We start from the raw sequence: 22,467 nt of genomic DNA, 5'->3' as shown, positions 1-22,467 counted from the left end.
GTATGGTTAGGGATAGTAGATTCACTTGTTTTTTTGTTTTTGTTTTTTTAAAAATAAAATATGACCATATTACATCTTTTTTTTTTTAATTTAAAGTATACAATACATATTTCTTAATGCAGAAACTGAATGATAATTTTTTAAACATTATCATTTTATATATTATTTTATATTTAATTACTACTGAAAATATTTTATTATTTTTTTCACTTGCTTATCAATAGCTTAACAATACCCATTATTTTTTACTAAAAGCTATACAAATTAGAGAATATAGTAAAAAAAATTATCTCTGGTCAAAATTTCATTGCAATCAAAAGTGCTGGGCAAAGTAATTGGCAATAATGGATCCATTAGAAGAAGAATTAACACCATACTTCATATGGGAGGGCATTGCAGAAAACTGTTTCATGGAATTTATATCACCAAAAGTTTTTAATATTTGATTGAATTGAGTTTTCAATATCAGATAAATAATAATTATAACATAGACTTGATAAGGATTTACATTTAGCTCTAAGACTAGAAAAGTTTTGGTAATATTGCTATTACCTGTTTATTTATATAGTTTATGGCACATCTTTTTTTGTTTGGTAAAATTAATTTGATAATGATCTGAGCTGAACCACTTTGCGTACCTGGGAGAACTATACGGTTTGACAATAGGGACATACTGATTTTGTTTAACATTAATAATTAAAACAGGATGATGTTTATCCACATCCACTAAACTAACATCAAAACAACTATCAATGCAGATAGTGTATTTGCCATCCTAGATATTTTTTAATTTATAATAGTACAAAAGAAGTACTGTGTTTTGGCCCCTCATCTGTGACCCCCAATGAGAAGTTTGATATGAAATGGGATAGATGAATCCAGCATTGGATGGGGATGTAAATAAAGGCTTAGAAATTATCTTAAGCAAATAAATAAATGTGTATAATCTTTCTATGAATAAAAAAGGGCATTGAAAAATACTAATAGGCTTTTAGAAAAAAAAATGTATTATACAATATCTTTTCCACAAGAGAACATTTGAAAAAATTGTTATGGCCTGATCTCCAATACGATTAAGTTGCTTATCATTTCCTTTCTTACATAAACTCTATGTAGTTCTGTTTATATCCATTTTCCTTTGTAAAAAACAAGCATTTTGGAAGTTTGAATTCTAAGCCCATGCTGTGTTCAGGAGGCAGCCCTATACAGGCTCTCAGTATATTGTCGATGCACGCTTTTTGCTTTGAAAGAGCGTTAATAACCGGTGTACCTAAAATCGACAAATTTGTTATTTTCCTGTCAAATTTCTCTGCCTTGTCACGTACCTTTTGGGACCAAGGGGGATTTGCATAAATACCCAAGCATCGAGAGAATAGGTTCAAAAGGTATGTAAACAGATCCAGATTCTGATCTAAATTTAACACGAGTAGCGAATTCAGCTAGGATGACAAGGTCGAGGATTATTGGCGTAGCTAAGAGTGAGTCTTCGCATGTGTTATGCAAAACCAATGTATTTGTACCGCCAAGCATTAATTCACTTGTGTATTCATCTAAAGCTCTTTTGCTATCGCCTAAAATAAAATTCCAAGATAACGTAAAATAAATGTATAGAATTTTTAACATTTATGTATAATATAAAATAATAGAGAATAGAAATTTTTAATTTTGATACAAACCGACATAAGGGACGTATTTGATATCTACTAAATGATCAACTTTTTCCCCTGGGCTGTATATAAATTTATTTGCTTTTATCATATCATCAATGACACTACTCTTTGATATCTGTAAATATTATTGCTTTCTATTTATTTTTTCTATGAGAAAATTAAATTTTTTACACTTTTCACTTGTTGTGATTCGTGTCATTTTATAATTAATTTTACCTCTTTTGATTTAAACTGTGCTTGTGATGAGAGATTTTTCCCATCATTGTTTCCCAAATGGTTGTAACTTGCAATCGCAACTGGCTTAATACCTGCATTCAAAAGAAATTCGACTATCGCAGATTTAACTTTTGTCTGGCCCGATTTGAAATCATCGCCAGCTATAAATACTCCTTGTTGTTGAGCAAGTTCTACGACCCCTGGTATAAAAGTATTCTGAGGCGACCCATTAATAAATGGACACTGAAAACAATAAAACAAATTAATTTATCTCTCGCTGGCGGTTAATTGCTCGTCTGATTCTCACATCTTCCAAGATAGACGCTAATGCGAATAAGGTCGAAGGTGATAAACGGTCGTCATTCATTTCAATAGCTTTTAAAACATTTTTAGCAGTGTCGTGTACTCCTGGAACTATTTCAGAATATCTTTCTGTGCTCGCTGTCCATAAAACTATTACTTTGTCAGCAGTGTTCTTCATCTCCCTAATGTCAGTCCTGATCTGGTCGAAATTTTGTTTACAAGTTCCTTTCAATATGTTGTCAGCACGTTCTTCCTATAAAATAACATTTTCAGTTTTTAAAAACAAATTTCTAAGCATATTTAATAATAAAACCCAAAGAATCTTTTTATCAAATAGGACTAGCAATTGAACCTATTTAAATATTATATTACTATCTTTTCGCGCTCAATTTTCTTGAGGCTTATTGATGACACAAATAATTTGTAATGAAAATATGACTTAAAAAAATTAATTGGGAATTTTATAAATGAATGTTAATTTCTAAATGGATATGTTCAGCAATTTTTAAGGTTTAATTGTAACTTACTTGGTTTGATGCAATGAATGAATAATTGTATATTGAAGGCCTAGGTTTAATTTTTTCTAAATAAGGCTTTAACTGCCTTTGCAAATCATAATCTAATACTTTAGCTCTTTTTAATGCTGATGCAAGGTCAGCGGATGAAATATCCCAGCCGTCTAACAAAATGTCATCAGGGTCGACTAACGGTACAACGTCGCTCAATGGTACGTAATAGTCTTCGTTTTCTGAGTTCCCCAGGCGAATGGAAGAGCATTGTGTAATCGAACCTAGCCAATTTGATGTGACGGATCCTTTCTTAGTTTCCCATGTCATTTTGTGCTTGTTGGCAAGAAGCGCGGATGCAAAAGTGACTCCGTTGTTGCCCCCTAGGCCAACCAACATTACGCCCAGCTTGGGCACTTTCCTGTCGGTCTGAATGGTGAGTTTTGTACATTTCGGCTTAACCTAAAAATAATAATAATTTTTTTGTCAAGGTGTTAAAGCAGTACAACATTAGAATTGTTCTTCTCATTTCAATGACTTGATGTCATATAAAAGAAGAAATACTATTCAGAAAGATTAGTTATGCAGCTAAGCTTTTAAATTACATAATACTTTTAAAATATAAAATTTTATAAAAATCTTTGCCAATACTGACCATAACTGTATTTTTCTTTGTTTTATTGAACTGTTAAACTTCTTAGGACTTTATATATCAACCTTACTCAATACATTTTGTTTTATATATTTGCTATTACAATCCTTTAGTAGTTTTATTCATTCAAGACCTGGTTTTAGTTTAACCACCCAAAGTATTTGGTAAAGTATGGCAAAATTCATTTAATGAATTAAACCAAACAGAATGAGTTTCATTATTTAAAAACTAAAATAAAATAATTTATTTATAATTACATACTAGGAAGGAATCTTTGGGAGGAAAAAGAACCTCAGTAGTACAGCTTAATATTAATATTTTCTAAAGAAACTTTTTTATATAGAGAAAATATGAATAAAAGTAACAATTGTTTTTACAGTTGAATCATATATATAGTAGTCATAATTGACTGTATTAATTATTTTAATTAATTATACTTTTTATCTAGTGTTGATTGAGATGAAAAAGCTAATGTCATGAGTGGGATTCAAACCCACAACCTAACAACTTGAGCTATCGTAACTTTGACACACTCAGACATCAATTCCTCATCTCAACCTACATCCTTTTGAATTTTTACAGTGTCGGCTTAAATTGTTTATACATACAATTCAAAACAGTATATTGAGAAACGTTTTTTATAAAATTGACTTTTGCTCTTCTTAAATTACATTCTCTGTTTTTTTCGTAGGTTCATAATGCTGTCTGGATGAAAATAAAATTTCATCAGTCAGTAACAAACTAAAAATTCCATGTAATTTGGTCAATGTGCTTCAAAAGAAATTGCACAATAGTTATTCACAAGAGAAACAATCTTGTTTCTTTTCTGTTTTATCCAACGCAAAGTATAATGAAGCAAATATAATTTACTTACTACAACATGCCCGTCATCTGATTCCACAACGGTGTTGCTCGTGTAATTGTATTTTGCTTCGATAAAATGCTCGCTATAAGTAACATCAGGGGAGTCAACAACTACTTTGGGATACATGTTCTTACTCATTTCTGGATATTTTCTGAAGTTGGCACAACGCTTTTATCTTCAAAGCCAGTTTTTATACCATACCCGAGGTTTTATCTAAAGGGCAAACTCCATGTGAGCTGTTTAATTAATAAGATTAAGACAAAAGTAAAAAATACAATAACTGTATCATTATCAAATATGACTGATAATTGACCATTTAAGAAAGATTAATTTGACAATTTAGATTATTAAGAAAACTATTTTGATTATTATTTCTAATAAATGAAGATGAGAAATTATGATAATTAACAAAATATATATTTTTTTTAGTCTATTTAAAGATTGTGAGATGTGGTCTGGTGTGATGTAGGTTTAGAAAAACATTTTTTTTATCATGCCAATGTTTCGATTTTTATTGAGATCTTTAGGGTTTATAAACATTTTTTAAATTATACAAATACATGTAAAATGTGAAAATGAATTTATACAATGGTTTATTATATAATATAGAAATTTTAGGTTTAATCAAATATTTGTATTCACTCAAAATGTGTGCTTTCTGTGTAGAAGTGTCAAAGTTGTGTGTTGTGTTGAGTGTTAGTGAGATATTAATGAGTACAAGTGTTAGTACCAAATTCCTAAAATTTCTATATTTTGTGCATCACTGTATGAATTCATATTAATATCTTATACATATTTGAATAATTTAAACAATGTTTATAAATCCCAGGCCCTGAATATGATCTAAATAAAGATCGAAACATTGGCACGATATAGAAAATGTTTTTCTAAACTTACATCACACCAGACCACATCTCTTGATCTCTAAATATTCACTAATTAACGGTCACTAAATACAACACATTTTTTTTTAAATTTTATTTTAGACATTATGTTAAAGGACGAGTAGATTTATTCACAAACTAAACATAAATATGTTTATGTATTTTTATTTATTAGATTACAATTTACAATTATTTTAGAAATGGAAATTCTTATCACAGGCATAATGTTTAATGCGTCATAAATATGATTTGTACAACAATAATTAGACCCACTATTCAACTGATCTCAGTACACATTTTCCAAACATTTATTTCAAAATAGTGCAAATAATAGCAACAAAGTAGGTCATATTAAAAAAAATACAAACAATTTAAGTAGTATAAGAAATAAATAAAATCTTATATACAATAAACATAAATAATTGAATGTATTTGTTTTATTTATTTATTTATTTTTACACTGGTAATGTTTTTGAAACGGAACTTGCTACGGCTGAGGAACAAAGTTTCGTAAAGAAAAGAAGTCCTGTATGCCCTCCTGGAATGTAACTCACGAGGAACCATATGAGGGCGATTAGCTGGGCGACAGCGCTCAGCACCGTCAACGGTGTGCTCTGCTGATAAAGAGCAAAATACAGCGTGAGGAAAAGCGAGCCGAGGTAGCAGAATGTGAACCAAAATCTCTCCTTTGAGAACAAATGTCTCAAATGGTGCATTGGCCCCCAGAGGAAAGAGAAGCTGAAAAAGAAAAAGTTTTGAGATTCGTGTCAGAATAACGCGATCGAATATAATTTTACCTGCATATCGTAAAAAAGCTTCCCGTCGTATAAAGTAGGGCGAATTTTCTAGCCTTCAACAGAAGTACTGGTATGTACATAGCTGCTATACAAAAGCAGAATATTCCCATTCCCAAGAACATGCAGAAACCGACAATTCTCTGGAATCTTGACTGTGATAAAAAATGTAACATAGATTAATAAAAGTTAATGTACATTGTAGAAAACATGTATAAAACTTAATTTAAAAAAAATTAATTTTGACTTTTTTTTTATATTTCCCACATTAGCCAGTGAACAGTGTGTATTTGATGATGTATTAAGGGGGGGAAGGGTAGCAATAAAAAAAGGCCAGGGGTGATGGTGAGAATTTTACCCAGACAGTGGGTCCTATGAACCGAGAATCTATCACACTGACCATTCTGTTTCTGCAGCCCCCCCCCCAACAAAAAAAAAAGTTCCAACATTAATGATTTTACAATGAAAAGATGGCTTTACATTTGAATTCAATTTTTTAATTTATTTTTTATTTTACAATTTATAATATGAACAAAAATTATATGAAAGAGATTCCTGTCCAAATTTAATTTATTTTTGTAGTATTATTTCAGTTTTATTGATTTACTGATGCCAATACCTAACTGCAAAACAAAAAGCTATTTTAAAATATGAATAAATAAGACCTAAAAGTAGTTCAATTAGTCAAAGAGTCAAGATGGTTTGTTAGCTAAACTCTCTTTTGAAGCCCTTGAAGAAAAGAATATTTCTATTAAATTTAAAAATAACTGCATGATGAATCTGAACACATCTGCATTTTTTGACATATATTAATGCAACTCTAGCTATAAAAATACTACAAGCAGGCAGTTCATGACCCTCTTTAATTGTATGAGATCATCAAAATTTAACTAACATTGATGATAGAGGAATCCTAAAATTAGTACGGCAGACCAGGATCAAAAGAGATGAAGCAACAAGGTCATCTTGTAGACCTCAACTTTAGCAATGGTTCAATTTAGTCTTTAAAACCAACATTTAAGTTTGAACTGGGGTGTACCGTCAAATGGTGATTGTTGTATGATACCTAGACACATAGGACTAGAGGGTAATGAAAAAGTCTATGAGTCGGCTGAGCAGACATCTTAACCATTGTGTTCCAGCTGCCTGATGCTAAAAATGCGATAAAATACATGATTAAATAAAATCCTTGGTGGGCCAGTTAGGCAGAGAAGCTCTCGCCTTCAAAAGCACCGTTGATAGGTTACCCTTGGAGGACCTGACTACTCGTAGAAGAAAGGTAAACCTCACCTGATTATGTGAGGTTGTCAGATGAACATGTACACTTCCTTATGTGCCCTCCATGGAAAGAAAGGTTTGATGTGTACCTCCTTGGCTCCTTACAGAGAGAGTAAAGGAATGCCACCAGATATGAGAGTTGTGCTTGAGCACAGCAGCAAATATTCGAATCCCATGTTTCGATTTTTAAAGGAAACAGGGTTGTTTTATTGTATATAGTACTGATATTTTGTCATATTGTTTTCCATTTTGTGTATATTAAGACTGAATGTATTCATTACCATGAATGTATAGTGTGAGAGTACCGAAGTGGAAACGGCTGTTGGAGGAATACCTGAGTGAATAGAATGTAAATAGGAAAGAAGGCATTTAAGGCGGGGTTCACCTGAGGGGTAAGATATTTATCGCAGAAACATTAGATACACAATTTTTATCCTAAGGTAAGTGAGATTCATACCAAAATGATAAGTCATATGAGGCAGCCAATCATCAAGCCAATGTCCTCAATCTTTTCATTTACCATCTTCACCCTTTGCAATATCGTACGACACTGAAGGAAGAGACAGGCGTCACAATTGTACAGGTGTGAACTAATTTTGTCGTTCCTTAACATTTTTTATAAGCCTGAGCATTGTGTATCTTACAAAATAATTATCTTATATCGCTTACGACCTAAAGATGTGTATCTAATTGCGCTGGTGTGAACTCAACCTAGTGATAGAATGGGATACTACATTGACATAGCTATTGACACCACATGGAACCAGACCTGAGCTGGACTGCCAACACCCGACATTCTCAATGTCTGCCGGTAATTTATAGTAAATCATAAAAGCTAAAACAGCTGGTGGTGCGAGAAGTGATAGACTCAACTATGTATTGCAGATTTGAGCTTATATAAATCAGTAATCAGAATCATTTAAGTTATATTACTGTTTCAAACTGTCAGTCTAAAGCACTGAACTTGATTTAAAGATTTTTTTAAAAATAAATTATAAAGGTGAACAACTACTTTGGGTCATTTTCTGACTAGAAAAGCTTCCTGGCTGGGAAGCAAGTAGGCCGCAGCCCAGGAAACTCCCTTAGCATCGGAAACCAGGGCCCGGCAGTCGCATTTGTCTTCAAGACACCTTTTCGTTTTATACTTCGTTTTTCTACCCCACCCATAGCGCCACCACCTGATGGGCACCCATACCACAGCCCAAGACACCTCCCAACCTTTGAGTAAAATACGGATTGTTGCATAAAATTACTATTCATTTTATATTAAAGTATTTTTATTGTTTTCATTTCATATTTCAGAAATTAGTTTAGTTTTTTTTTAGGAAAGTTAATAATTTATCTATTTTGTCAGGGTCATCACCAAGCGAGTTTTGATGTTGGTTAGAATTTCCAAATGATATCTAGCTCTTTCATATTTTTTACAATTTGTCAAAATGTGCTTAACTGTTATCCTTTCTCTACAAGTAACACAAAACAGATTATCTTTTTTTTTGCCAGGACAATTTCTTCATGCCTGGAACCCCTAAGAGATGAGGCCTGAGATATTATGTGGTCTTTCATCTCACCACGAAGTTTGAAATTAGAAGTTGCTTCCCATTCTTTATGCCATAGTTGCCAAGACGTTCTTTTTCTGTCACATCGGATTTTGGTGTTTTTGTACCTTTATCTCCATCAAAGATCCAACCTTTGACCAAGAGTCCACATGAATACTACACAATTTCCCAGATTTTGCAATGATTCAACAGCTTGAAAGATTTAAAACCGGATTATTTGCGTTAACAAGCTTTTTTTTCTAATTTGATTTGAATAAAGCATTTGAGAGTTATATAAAAGATATTTTGGAGTCAAATTGTTCACAGTGAAATTTAGTGGTTAATGTGGCAAAGTCTAAAATAATTGTGTTCAAGAAGGGAGGCAGACAAGCTGTTCAGGACTGGTGAATCTTGAACAACTATTTAATTCAATATGCCGTTCGTTCCTGTTATGCTGCTCAGGTATGGGGCTACGAAAAGTTTGAACCGCTGGAAAAGATTCAACGCTTCTTCATAATAAAGTTATTTGCCTTACCTACACCAGCACCTAATTACATGATTATATATAGAGGCCGATCTAGGCCAGTTGTATTTGTATACACTGCAGCTCCATTTCAAATACATATTAAAAATAATGAAACTCCCAGATTATTGCTTGCCAAAAATAGTTTCCCTTGAAATCATTAATGGTGGTGTACTCTGGTTTAGGGTGTGGAACAACCTCTCTAATGAGCTGTCACGCGAATTCTTCTCACCGCATAATGTAAACAATTGGCCTGTTTTCTTTAAAGAAATACTTGCTAATTTAAAATTAAAATTTGTTGCTGCACTCCAGGAAAGGGTCTTGTCTACTTCACGTTTCTTATTTTACAGACAGGTAGCAGCTCAGGTATGTTTAGCTTAATTACAGATAATTCGCAAGGCTTGTTTTTGGGTGAACTTCGCTGGCTTTTCAAGATCAGAGATGATCTTTTGTATCTGAATGGTGCCCCCTTTCGGACTCTGGGAAATGAACGGTGTCCTCTTTAATTCAGGTGTTAGGGAGGACACTTCATTTTTGGCTGAATGCACCATTTTGTCAGAGATCCGCCGTTTACACATGAATTATTCTGTAATTGCAAAAGACTAGCTTAATGTTTTATTTAAGTTAATTAAGGCTTTTAGTTGAGATAAAAAAGTCAATGTCATGAGCGAGATTCAAACCCACGATCTTCAGCTAGATACGCCGCTGCTCTACCACTTGAGCTTTTTATCTCAACCAAAAACCTTAATTAATTGTAATATATTACTAATTGGTCACGCGGACCACGAAATTAGTGAATTTAATGATTTAAAATGAAGTATACTTCACTAAAGCTCTCCGTGGCCATTTCATTTGTTTGTCATTGAATCCAATCTGATTACACGACATTTGAAAAATGACAAAAAGGAGGGAAAACTCGTAAGGTGGGGTTGAGATGGGAAGTTAGTGTCCGAGTGGATCGAGGTCACGATAGCTCAAGTGGTAGAGCAGCGGCGTATCTAGCCGAAGATCGTGGGTTCGAATCCCGCTTGTGCCATTGACTTTTTTATCTCAACTAAAAACCTTTAATATATTAATTGGTCAAGCAGACCACGAAATTAGTGAATTTAGAGTTTTATTTAAGTATAAGTTTAGGAATTTAATTAAATACGCTCAACAGGCCTGGCACTATCGGCACAAATTAGTGGTGGAATTTAATTTCTAATGAATCTTTGTTTTTCTTTTATCTTCATTGTTTACCTTATTTTTTTTCCTTATTTAGTAGTTCTTTCTTTTTCCTTTGTAAAAAAAGTACTATCACTTCTGTACATTACCCAGCAGACTTGGGCAGATGAATTTTCTTTTTCCAAGCTATATAATACTTTGTTTTTCTTATTTAATTGTTATGCACTATACAAATAGTATATTATCATTAGTAAATTATATATAACAAATAGTATATTATTATTAAATTATATTAAGATATTTCAAGATCTGTATCATTGTTATCTCATACGTGGCCTTGCAGATATGCTTGGCTTGCCTAAGGTTAAAGGGCTTAGATAAACTGAGATGATGCAAAATTGCACAAAACAGCAAAACTTTGTACATTACCAACACAGGTATAAATTTTGACCTTTGTACAATGTTATGATTGTAATTTAAATATGTTGTCATTGCCAAAATATTGTTGTTGAATTTTTGCATAATTTTTTTTTTTATATATTTAAAAGATGATTTCGGCATTACCAACGTCGGACAGCAGTCTTTCTGCGCCCCGGTAAACCATGTTTCAGCTTCATCGGACTGTTCGTTCTTCTTGAACCAGGAGCCGACGTTGGGCATGGAAACGGAGGCCGAGATCCCGTTCAGCAACGGCTTGGAATCGCTGCTGTTCCTGTTAAGGTACTCGTCAAGCTCTGTCTTCAGGTTTGCCATTGCCCCGTTGTCATCACATACACCACCCGCTGTCAGTAGTCAGTACTCCGTTCTCAGTACGTACACAAACAAACCGTGTACCTCAGCTTAGAACCTGCCGCCTTGCTACCTGACTATTTTATTGTCAAAGGATAGCGAAGATTGGACATCTCAAACGTATCCGAAATATAAAAAAACATATATCTTGATGGGATAATTAATTGTTGTTTGTTAATTATCAGGTTTTAATTGTTAGGGTTGGCGTTTTACTCGGTCGACAGCGACGTGAACGGTGTCACTATAAAACACAAAAACTGGGATGCTGTAGATTAGACAATATATTCATATGCATTCCCACCAAAATTAAAATGTATTTTATAATGGAGGACCCTATACATTTTATGTTATTAAAGAGATAATTAATTACAAATTCAGTGAAAAACAAAGGTAGGGAATTCCCAAACGTTAATAGAAATATAATGTATTAATATACATATAAATGGGGGGGGGAGAATGAGGTGAGATTAATAGGTTTTATCTGTAAAATAAATAAATTTCCAGAAATTAAAAAGAAAAAGCAACTAAATAAAAAAGAAAAAGAATACATAATAAATAAATAAATAAATAAACAAAACATTGTATCAACTTTTTCATTATTTTGTCTAATTTGTTTTGTAAACCAATGTTAATACAATTAATTTTAATTTATAAGTTCTTCTGGTATTAAATTAATATCTCCCTATTTAATTATCTATACTTAATTGTCAACCATTGTTAATACAATTAATTTTAATACATAAGACCTTCTTTCTATTAAATTATTATCCTCTTTATTAATTAATATTAAAGATCAACAATAATAATAGTTTAATTTAATTTTCACTAGTTAATGGTGAATGAAGAGTGCTTTTGGTTGGTTGTGACGTTTGGTACTTGCCCTTCTCTACGCTTGGTACTGGGTTGATCTTGATACTTGAAAGGGAAAGTGGAAGTTTATAAGAATACGGGTTAAGTCTTTACATTAATTTATATAACAAAAACAAGGAAATTTTTTATAATTTTAAAACCCGTTAGTCAAAACACGCCTAGGATTTTTATCTGCTTTGTTTAAATGTAAGTGTTTATTCTATTATAAGGTTTTAACCCTTTGATAAAAGGTTTTTATAAGCACAGATTTATCACCGTGATAATGCACCCTTGAGGGTCTCTTTTTTTATCCTTGTTTTTTTTTCTTTATTCCTATCTTTTTTTTTTATGTTGGCTATTTTCGTTCATGTTGAAGTAGATCATAAAGAGGAGAATGTCTTCCGGACGGCCGATAAAATGCGTTGTCGTCGGGGATGGCACAGTCGGCAAGACTTGTATGCTTATTTCATACACGACGGACAGCTTCCCTGGGGAGTACGTGCCCACAGTGTAAGTCTCAGATTAGTTCAGAGTCAAAAATTTCCTTTTTACTTCAATGTTTAATTGTCCAGGTTCGACAACTATTCAGCCCCTATGGTTGTGGACGGCATACCGGTAAGCTTGGGACTTTGGGACACTGCTGGTCAGGAGGACTACGACAGGCTTAGGCCTCTTTCCTACCCACAGGTAACTAAATACTGAAGTACGGGTGAAATGAGGTCGTACGTCGGCCTAACATAATGTGCGGTTTTAGTTGTTTAAATGACTAATAACATAAACGTAAAGTCTTTTTGGCTGGTTGGCGAATTTGGTACTTTTGATCATCTCCAAGCATGGTACTTAGTTGAAAGAAATTCTTATTTCTCCAAACTATGCACTGAGAGAACTGCTCAAAAATGAATAGGGATATTTGTAATTTATTCTTATTTTGTTAATTTTAATTAAATTTATCGATATATTTTTGTTACAAAATAGAAAGTACAAACCAAACTCAAACAAATGTTAATCCTCATTTTTAATAACAGATTTATGTACATGTAGATTACTCATTTTGTAATCAAAACCTTTTCTCGACTTTTCTCCATTTTAATCCGAATGTAGTTTCTTTAATTATGGAAAACTACATCGTCTTGAAGCAATATTATTGTAAGGAGTCATCGAGGTCACCAGCAAGTAAATATCGCAGAGACAGTTGTCATTTCTCAGAGCTTTAGTCTGATTCTGAGAGATTGGAAATGCCAATGGGAGAGCATCTCTGCGCATTATGATGCTAAGAGAGAACAGAAATATTGTTATTGCTGTAAGACGGAACCCTTTCCATACTGCTCGCCAAATCCTAAATGAAGTATAAAGTGTTTTGGCAAGGCTTTTATCAACATAAACAATTTGTAATTGTTTTTGGGAAGTTGGCCTCATATCATACGCCCCCTTTGAGATGACCTGCAGCAATAGTCTGCCACAAGCAACTCTGGAGAATGTGGTGCAGCAAGCGTCTGGAAGAGAACTCCAATTGGAATGCTGTTATTTTTACTTAAACATTTCTATCTGTAAAGTGATAACAGGCACCGAACTCTACCGAGAACAGGGGAAGTGTATAACGCCCCAGTTTGTACTCCCTTCAGTGCAGTTTGGAGGAGGCGGTGTCTGGGCTAGGATTTACACTGGAGGATGAACTGGACTCCAAGTTGTTGAAAGTGACCTTACTGCAGTCTGTTATGTCCAAGAAATTATCGAGGAATACATCTCTCAAACTAGTATCTCATTTGTAGGGATTTTTGATTTCTGGATGACAATGCCAGACCACATAGAGACAGAGTTGTTAATCGGTGTTTAGAAAGGCTGAGAATTTCCCATCTGCTCTTTCTCCCATCAGACCTCAACCCAATGAGCACATGTGGGATGCGTTACAGAGAAGTTTTTTCGATCCCCATCCACAGCCAGTTGATATGCAATAACTGAGTGCAGTGTTGCAACATGTATGGAGGGAAATTCTTTATTATATTAGTGACAACCTTATTAATAGTATGCCTAACAGGTGCACAGAGATTTTAGCTAACAAAGGACATACATGGTATTAATTGTTTAAAAAAATTATTGTGTCCAACAACCTTAAAACCTTTTATTTTTCAAAATCCTTTCATTAAATTTTCCGTCAGTAAAAAAACAATTTCTAATAAATTTTAATGCAATTTATAATAAAAATAAAATAAAAATGCTAGGGAAAGTAAATACTACAAAATTGGCAATATCCATATTAATTTTTGAACAGTTTATTTTTAATTATCTCTTAGACAATCCTCAATTGTTAATTTTACAACAATATTGTGCCCATTTTAAAGTATTATAGGTAAATAAAACGCAGATAAAATCTCCCACTTGTGTTGACAGTTGGATTTTGCAAATAAATCTTTGAATAGTCAATCTCTTCTTTGGTGGTTTTTCGGTAAAGCTTCTTCCTAACGTTTCAGTGGTTTGATTTTTTTTAAGTTGTACCATTTTTGAGTTTCAAATTTGTATGAGCGATGGTTTTAAGTGATACAAATTTGGTTTGAATCATCATCAATTGTTGGAAGATGGAAGAAATCAAGTGTATGTGGCCAGGGTGCTTAACATTCCCAGAACAACTGTCCGAAGGGTTTTCAGGTCGCTGCCACATATCAGAGAGTTGATCGTTTTATTGTTTCTAATGTACTCTGTAATTAACACTGTCAAGATCAAGCAATGATTTCAGCGAGTTGGAAATGTTAGTCAGTTTACACACTGTAAGGCGAAGACTTTTAGAAGCTGGATTAAGTGTGTGAAGGCCTGCCATTGGTCCAGAACTTCTGACAAGGCACAGAACTTCTTGGTTTCGAGCAAGATTGAACTAAAATCACGTTTGCAGATGAGTCAAGGTTTTGTTTGAAGTCTTCTGATGGCTGAGAGAGGGTTTGGAGAAGAACAGGGGAGCAATATATCTCTGCAACGTTTTTACTCTGGAGAAGCTAGGGCGGTGTTATGGTTTGGGCAGGCATTTCTATGAAAGGTCGTAACAACTTGATCTTCATCAAGGGTTCCCTAGCAGCTGTGCAATGCATTGAATATGTGTTATCAGAAGAAGTTAATCCTTATATGCCACTAGTGACAATGGTTTTATTTTTATATATGAGTGCAAGCCCCACACAGCTAGGATCGTTGGTGACTACTTGGATTGGGGTTCAATGCAATATTTGGATAGCCAGCATGTAATCCTGACTTAAACTTTATCGAATACTTTTGGGACGAGTTGTCAAAGAGGGTAAAAAGTCGCCCAGTGATGAACTGTAAGCCAAACTAATTAGTAATCTGAAGGGGCGAGTTCAGTTTAAAGTGTTAGATATATCGATCTCTTTTTTAGTCACAAATAATATGGATCTTGGTATCATCTGGATGAAAACGCAAATTCAATTGTTACCACCATTTCATTTTAATATATATTAAAAACTTAATTATGTCAATTGTAGACATCTTTAAAATTGTTTTCCCTGATGATGACCTTAAAATAGGTCGAAAGTGTGCAGATAATTGAATTTGTTTTTTTATCCAGACCATACCGAGATTCAGATTATTCATCAGTGCTTTTTGCTTGATGAGATGCGGTTTAATTAATTTTTAATGTAGTCTGATGCCTAATGTGATGTTAGCAAATATTTTTATACATGCTTTCGACTTGAGCAGAACCGAGTTTCTGATTTCAAAAATTTCCTTTCTTTGAATTTCCACCAAACACTACCGTTTACTTTTCGTCTTAGCACAAAGCTGGTTGCCTGAATACTTTTCGTTTTAAGTTACAGTGCATTTGATCAAACAAAAATAAGTTTTTATAAAGTTTTATTACTTCAACTGATTCATGGCTTGCTGGAGTGAGTGAATAAATCATGAATGATCCACCTGCAGACTTTACTCAAAACTTCTAAGGGATTGTGCGTGGTATAACTTATTTTTTAAGGACTGCTGTAGTGGTGGTCGGTCAGCATGTTAGACTCTCATTCAATTCCCACCATCGCCCCTGATCTTTTTTCATCCTCCCCTTTCCTCAAAAATACAATAATAAAATTAATTAATTGAATTCTATGATTCTCTGGCTAATATGGAGAAATAAGACCATTAAAAAAATACAAGTTCCAGTGCTGGCATTTTTTGAAACAGTTGGCTGGCAGTTTACATGGCATCAGCAAACTTCTCATATGTGCCATTATTAGGCAGGATAAAAACCTTTTAAAAAACATCTTACATATATATTTACTTTTAAATTATTAACTTTCATTTAATTACTTTGAATAAATTGTTTTGTTATAACAAAGACACTTATTTGAAGGACATATGAATGCAGAATAAAAATATAAACCAAATTGAAATTATATGCACATAAAATGAAACTCTATTTTTAAAATTAAGAGAACAACCTTTTTAACTTTTGTTACAAGAAAGTAGTTAAAAGAATAAAAGAAGAACTGAAGTATTTTGGGGGACCGCGGTAGCTGAGTGGTTAGCATTTATAAAAAAAAAAAAAACAAGTAAAATTTACATATTAACCTAATTTATACTCTGAACATTTTCTTTTTCAGACTGACGTTTTCCTCATTTGCTTCAGTGTCACTAGTCCATCTTCATTTGAGAACGTCACATCAAAATGGTACCCTGAAATCAAACATCACTGCCCAGATGCTCCAATGATTTTAGTTGGTTAGTGTCATTCTAATTTTGATTGTAAAATAAGTTCGTAGCATTTTTCAATAATTCATTGTTTGTTAATCAGTTATTTTTTACACACTGTAAAGGGTTAAGGCATTTTTATTTGTCAGTTTTGTTCGAGATCTCATAATTTTATAAGGGGTTTTGCTTATTTAAAATGGTTGAAAAAATAATGCATTTTTGTTATTTAATGGTTTTTAATTAGTGCAAAGGGAAAACCGCAGCTCATCTGCTAGAAAAACTTGTAATGTCTATGGTGATGGCGCTTTAGGAGTTAGCACCATCTGTAAGTGGTTTGCTGCATGTTTCATAAGCAGAAATTTTGATTTAGAAGATGTGATGGCCAAATTCAAACTTTTGTCACAAATAACCCACTTAACGACACAATAATCGCACAGACACTTACTTATCTCTTACAAGCATAACATACCTGAGAGCATGTGGATATGTTTGTCAGAGCAATATATGGGTTCCTAATATGTAGATTGAGAAGAATTTATTGGATTGCATCTCTAATCTGAGTTTCCTTTATAAAGCACAGTGTTAACAACCATAAAAAAATTGATAACAGGATTAAAAGCAGGTCCTTTACAACAACGTTCAGAGAGAAAAATCCTAGAAAAAATGCAGCGAACCAACAACTCCAGATTATATCCTAAGAAGGTAATGCTGCCCTGCCCATTTGGTGGGATTGGAAAGGTGATGTTTATTATGAGCTCCTTTTGCCTTACCAAATTTTCTTTTTATTTATTCTAGTGTATACTGCACACAATTTGAGCGATTAAAGCTAGCAATATACAAAAAATGACCTACATTAGTAATCTCAAGTTTTCCTCCAGGTTAATGCTCGCCCCCATGTGTCTTTGCAGACATGCCAGAATTTGTTGTACTTGGCTGGGATGTTTCCCCCCCCCAATGGATACCAGGAACTGGTGGAGTTCCCCATGAGCTCTGCAGCTGTACAGCTTACTTTATTCCTGGCTCCATTTTTGGGGGCTCACGCCACGCGTTTGAATTTGAGCCGCCGGTGTTCTTCCATTGAAGAAACCTATTTTTGAAGGGGGTTGGGACCAAATTCAGGGTTGCTGAGATCCGATCCTGCCCCAGACCTTCCACTGATGAGCACCGAGTAAATTTCTTTCAATTGCGGCCACCGATCCCCTTAGGCGTCAGAAAAAAAGTCCAGAGGTGATGGTGGGGATTGAACCCATGATCGCGTGATCTACTAGCTGAGAGTCTGGTACCTTAACCACTCGACTACCGCGGCCCTCTGGCTAGGATGTGCAAACTAATCAACTGTATTCGCCTGACATTGTCCCTTCAGGTTTTCACTTATTCCGATGTGTGCTAAACTCTATAATTAATAGTAATTCATATCGATTAACGGTCACTAATCTCTACACATCTATATAATTAACTTTACTTTATTCAAAAGCCTTCGATTGCATGAAAATCACTCACGCAACTGTTTTGCGAAACTTGTCTTGTGTTGAGGATACCTAGCTGGGACTGCGAAACTTTTGGCGTGAGGTTGTTTTGGGGTGAGCGTACTGGCTGTCAGTTTTTTAGTACGCATCAGAGTGTTTCACATTGTTTGATTCTCTCCATGTTAACGTACTTGTCTCGAATATGAGAATGAACCAGGAAAATTGCATTTGACTTAACCGAATGTATCATAGCTTCCAAATTTTGTGGGATGCTAAAGATAAACCTCATAATAACAAGAACAAGATAGAGGATGGAAGGAATTGAGCATCCAAATGAGACAAAGACAAAAAGAACCCAAGAAGTATTGCCATGATAGCATATGCTGATGCAACATAATGGCATGCTTGTCTCGCACAAACTGATGGCTCACCTTGTTTCGCCTCTAGGTTACCAAATATTTCGCCTTGTGGAAATGGTTAACCTGGGATGGTGTTTTGCGAGTTAGTCTCGCATTTAGTTGCATGAGTGATTTTTTTCAAGCAATGGAAACCCAAGTAAAAACCTAGAAGTTCTGGTAGGATGAAATTACAAAATTACATGGAAGATGGCAACAGGCATTGGAACAAAATGTTGATTAAATTTGTTTACAAGTAACTGAAATTCTCTTTGAATTTACCTTCAAAAATGAACACATTTTACTATACATTCAAATAAAATATCTAAATTGGTAATAAATTAATTTTGTTCTATACAATGTGAAAATGTCATTTCTTTTTAAAGATTGTAAGGCCTGTTTCACTTTTATCCGACAGTTGGGTGACCGATGCTGGGTGCATGAGCCATGGGAGGAGAAGTGAATACATGTCGTTCATACTTCTCTGGTAAAAACCGTGGTTGTATGGTTGATACCTGATCGTAATAGTTAAGGGAAATCGGCATCCCGCTTGGCAAAGATTGACTGTCGGTGTTGGGTAAATGGCCAAGCATAAGTAGAGGGTGTTAGAATTTGATGGAGGTTTTCACATCTTCCTGACACGTCACTTATCTGTAGTTGAAAGTTTTCTTTTTAGAATGGTGTCGTCTGAAATGGCAAACATTGGTGTTGAGTTACTGATTATGTTAGTACATGATAATCCAATTTTATAGGACAAAACTCGCAACGACTATAAAGACAGAATGCTTACACAAAATTTTTGAATGGGCATATTGAAAGAAATTTACAATATATTTAAAGAAATGGAAGAAAAATAAAAAATAATTAAATTCACTAGGTTCGGGGTCCGCTTGACCAATTAATATCTTACAATTAATTAAGGTTTTCAGTTGAGATAAAAAAGTCAATGGCACGAGCGGGATTCGAACCCATGATCTTCGGCTTGATACGCCCACAAAAAGGAGGGAAAATTCAAAAGGTGTAGTTGAGATGGGAGGTTGGTGTCCGAGTGGATCGAGGTCACGTTAGCTCAAGTGGTAGAGCAGCGGCGTATCAAGCCGAAGATCGTGGGTTCGAATCCCGCTTGTGCCATTGGCTTTTTTTATCTCAACTGAAAACCTTAATTAATTATAAAAAATAATTCTTATTTTTCCCATGTTGATGGATGAACCCATTGCAGTCTATTTTTTCTCCCTTTCTCTTTTCTATACAACACCATAAATGTGATTAAATTATTGCATTCCATTCCAACCATGGATGCAGGCTCAACTGATGTCGGGAGCATGCCAGATTGATGTGTATGTTCACGTTCCTTCTGACATTTATATATCTGATATTGTTACCTGACTGCCGAATAAATGTGAAACAGGCTTAAGAATGACAAATTAAAACAATGTGCTCGATAAAGAATGATATTTGATGTATTTCATTTTTATCTCATCAGGCACAAAGATAGATTTAAGGGAGGACCGAGAAACTCTCAACAGCCTAACGGAACAAGGTCTGTCTCCTATAAAACGAGAACAAGGGCAAAAACTTGCAAACAAAGTCAGAGCAGTTAAGTACATGGAATGTTCAGCGCTTACACAACGTGGTCTAAAGCAAGTGAGTATTTTATATTTTTATTGATACTCTGTCTGTGAAATACTTAAAAAAATATATTTAAGACATTTTAAAATGTTTTGATAGGTTTTCGATGAAGCTGTGAGAGCAGTCTTGCGACCTGAGCCACAAAAGAGGAGACAGCGCAAGTGCAACATCCTTTAGCTTTTTAAGCTTAAACTTTCTTTTGTGCTTAGATGGTCTCCAGACAAAATGCCCAAACACTTTTACTTTTATTTTCATTAATTTATTTGCCTCATAATCCCATTTAGTTATTTTATACCAAAACTATTGAGTGAGATATACCAAAAATGCCATCCATTTTCAATTCAAACGCCTTAATCTTCCTTGGTAAATATCAGCTAAGGGCTTAAAAAAAAAAAGAATATGCCAAAGTTATAGAGAAATTGAGACTTGGTCAATACTTTTTTAAATCGATAGGTTCATTTATATTAAAAATTGTATCGTGTGTTTTCCCACCTTTCAAAAACCTTCCTTTTTTGTTTGTTTTAAAATTCTAATAATGCTCAACTTTTATCAAAAAGTATAAACCCCATTTATTAGAGTTAGGGTGGTGAACATTATATCTAATATGTGTCATTTTTATGCTATTATTAATTATTTAAAACATAATAATATATAAACAACAAACAAGCAACAACTCATTGAAGAGGTGAAGCGAACGTTTTCATTAAATTGGCAATGTTTCAAATTTTTCTTGCTGTGCTAACTGAAAATGCCATATTTTGAAAGAGAATTTATATAACTAAATATTATATATTTATTCATTATAGATTCATGAAGAGTTAGAGAAATTATAAAGATGTGGAAAAGTGAAATGAAAAGGAAATAGCATTGCTCATTTTATTGCCTGTGTGTAATTTTGAAATTTCAAATTCATGGGTTTTTAATGGTGGTAGGGAAGTTATAAATATCTATTGTTATAAACAACAAAAATTTAATTTATACTGTATAGGTTTAATAGTCATTTTTGAAACGGGGACAAAAGGCCTAGTACATACATAAAATTTGTTGACAAGTTTATTTGTATACAGTTTTAAACTGTAGATATTGGTTGTTTCTAGCCAAATATATTTTTCACAATGTTGCATTTTTTAAACTTCAATTTGATAATATTTTTTTTGTTGGAAACTTCGACCTAAAATAGTCAATTTGATGTTTGCTTAATTAGCTACGGGTAATTTAGTTTTACATTTGAGTGATTTCTAGTTCAGGTGGAATATTTCGTATTCTTCCAACTTGTGCAGATTTGATCCCATCTCGTATTTAAAAAATGGTATACATTATTAAATCTGATGTCTACTAATGACAGTAACAATTCAAAAAAATGAACATTTGTTGCAAAAGTAGTACACAATTCTTAATACAATATTCGACGGTTGTGTAATATGTGTACTGTGTAAGTTCGCAGAACATATTTGGATTATTACGGAGGCAAGAATCATTTGTTACATTTTTACAAGCTTCTGTCTAGTCGGCATAAATTTTAAGGTTGCAAAGAATTTTGCATTTAATGAAAAGTTTAGGACCAAGTGAGGACCTTTTATCAATTTATTCACTTTTCTACAATGCAAGTTCATAATGTGTATTAATTATAGATCTGTTTTTACCTAAATACAAAAGGAAACAAAACTGGTGTCTTTTGCATTTTGAACTCCCAATTATAGGATCAGAGTATGCATTTTAACCAAACAAAAATTAAGCTATATTAGCAGAAATGGCTAAGTAGTTGTGTCTTTAAAATAAAATAGCATTTTAACTGGAAGGTGTTTTATAGAAGAATCTCTGCTAATTTAGGGCATTTTTTTTACTTAGTATTCTTAAATGTATCGTTAAGAAATATTGTCACCTTGTTTATTGCTAATGTATTAATGCACTTTTCAATGTTTTAAGTGATAAAAAAGTACTAATATTTTCTCTTAATTTTTTCGCTTTCTTTTAACATTAAGCATTTATTAACCATAGGGTATACAAAGTTTGAACAAGTCTAGTCAAAATGAGATTTTATTTTGAATTATTTATTTCTTTCTTCTGTCTTTTTTTTGTGTATTCAAAAATATAATTGTCCTTTTTTATATATATTAGTTTTCTTTTTGAGATTAACCAAATAAAATTAGTTGGGCCTTCAAAAGAAGGCTCTATTTCTTGGTTGAATCTGTTGTAGCTGTTTTTATAGCTTGAATTTTTATAAATGTTATGTACAATTAACTCATTTTATATTAAATATGTAAAAAAAAAGGTT

General features: G+C 33.4%; 3 protein-coding genes across 4 annotated transcripts; 1 reads left to right on the top strand and 2 right to left on the bottom strand.

Moving 5' to 3' along the window:
- Positions 1–986: 986 nt before the first annotated feature.
- Positions 987–4,406, bottom strand: LOC106671977 (inositol-3-phosphate synthase). Its single transcript, XM_014403007.2, has 7 exons — positions 4,222–4,406; positions 2,717–3,157; positions 2,194–2,442; positions 1,887–2,129; positions 1,677–1,785; positions 1,326–1,571; positions 987–1,270 (listed from the first exon to the last, which is right to left on the bottom strand). Exons 1-7 carry the CDS (start codon positions 4,348–4,350, stop codon positions 1,098–1,100), a joined length of 1,590 nt encoding a protein of 529 aa, XP_014258493.1. The 5' UTR covers positions 4,351–4,406; the 3' UTR covers positions 987–1,097.
- Positions 4,407–5,245: 839 nt separating this feature from the next.
- Positions 5,246–11,389, bottom strand: LOC106671990 (protein transport protein SFT2). Its single transcript, XM_014403030.1, has 3 exons — positions 10,955–11,389; positions 5,894–6,045; positions 5,246–5,834 (listed from the first exon to the last, which is right to left on the bottom strand). The coding sequence occupies exons 1-3, from the start codon at positions 11,141–11,143 to the stop codon at positions 5,552–5,554; spliced, it is 624 nt and encodes a 207-aa protein (XP_014258516.1). The 5' UTR covers positions 11,144–11,389; the 3' UTR covers positions 5,246–5,551.
- A 696-nt stretch (positions 11,390–12,085) lies between these two features.
- On the top strand, positions 12,086–21,534 carry LOC106671984 (ras-related C3 botulinum toxin substrate 1). 2 transcript variants are annotated; one of them, XM_014403023.2, is made up of 6 exons: positions 12,086–12,235; positions 12,408–12,538; positions 12,601–12,715; positions 16,615–16,732; positions 20,047–20,207; positions 20,292–21,534. In XM_014403023.2, exons 2-6 carry the CDS (start codon positions 12,423–12,425, stop codon positions 20,367–20,369), a joined length of 588 nt encoding a protein of 195 aa, XP_014258509.1. In that variant the 5' UTR covers positions 12,086–12,235; positions 12,408–12,422; the 3' UTR covers positions 20,370–21,534. The 2 variants fall into 2 exon arrangements, with proteins under 2 accessions (XP_014258509.1, XP_014258508.1); XM_014403022.2 differs by having other exon boundaries at positions 12,405–12,538.
- The last annotated feature ends 933 nt before the right edge of the window (positions 21,535–22,467 follow it).

The sequence above is a fragment of the Cimex lectularius genome, unplaced genomic scaffold (genome assembly GCF_000648675.2).
Source record: "Cimex lectularius strain Harlan isolate CLEC.00 unplaced genomic scaffold, Clec_2.1 scaffold32, whole genome shotgun sequence".
Classification (NCBI taxonomy): domain Eukaryota; kingdom Metazoa; phylum Arthropoda; class Insecta; order Hemiptera; family Cimicidae; genus Cimex; species Cimex lectularius.
Note: the sequence above shows the minus strand (reverse complement) of the source record. Positions and strands in the feature narration are given on the sequence as shown.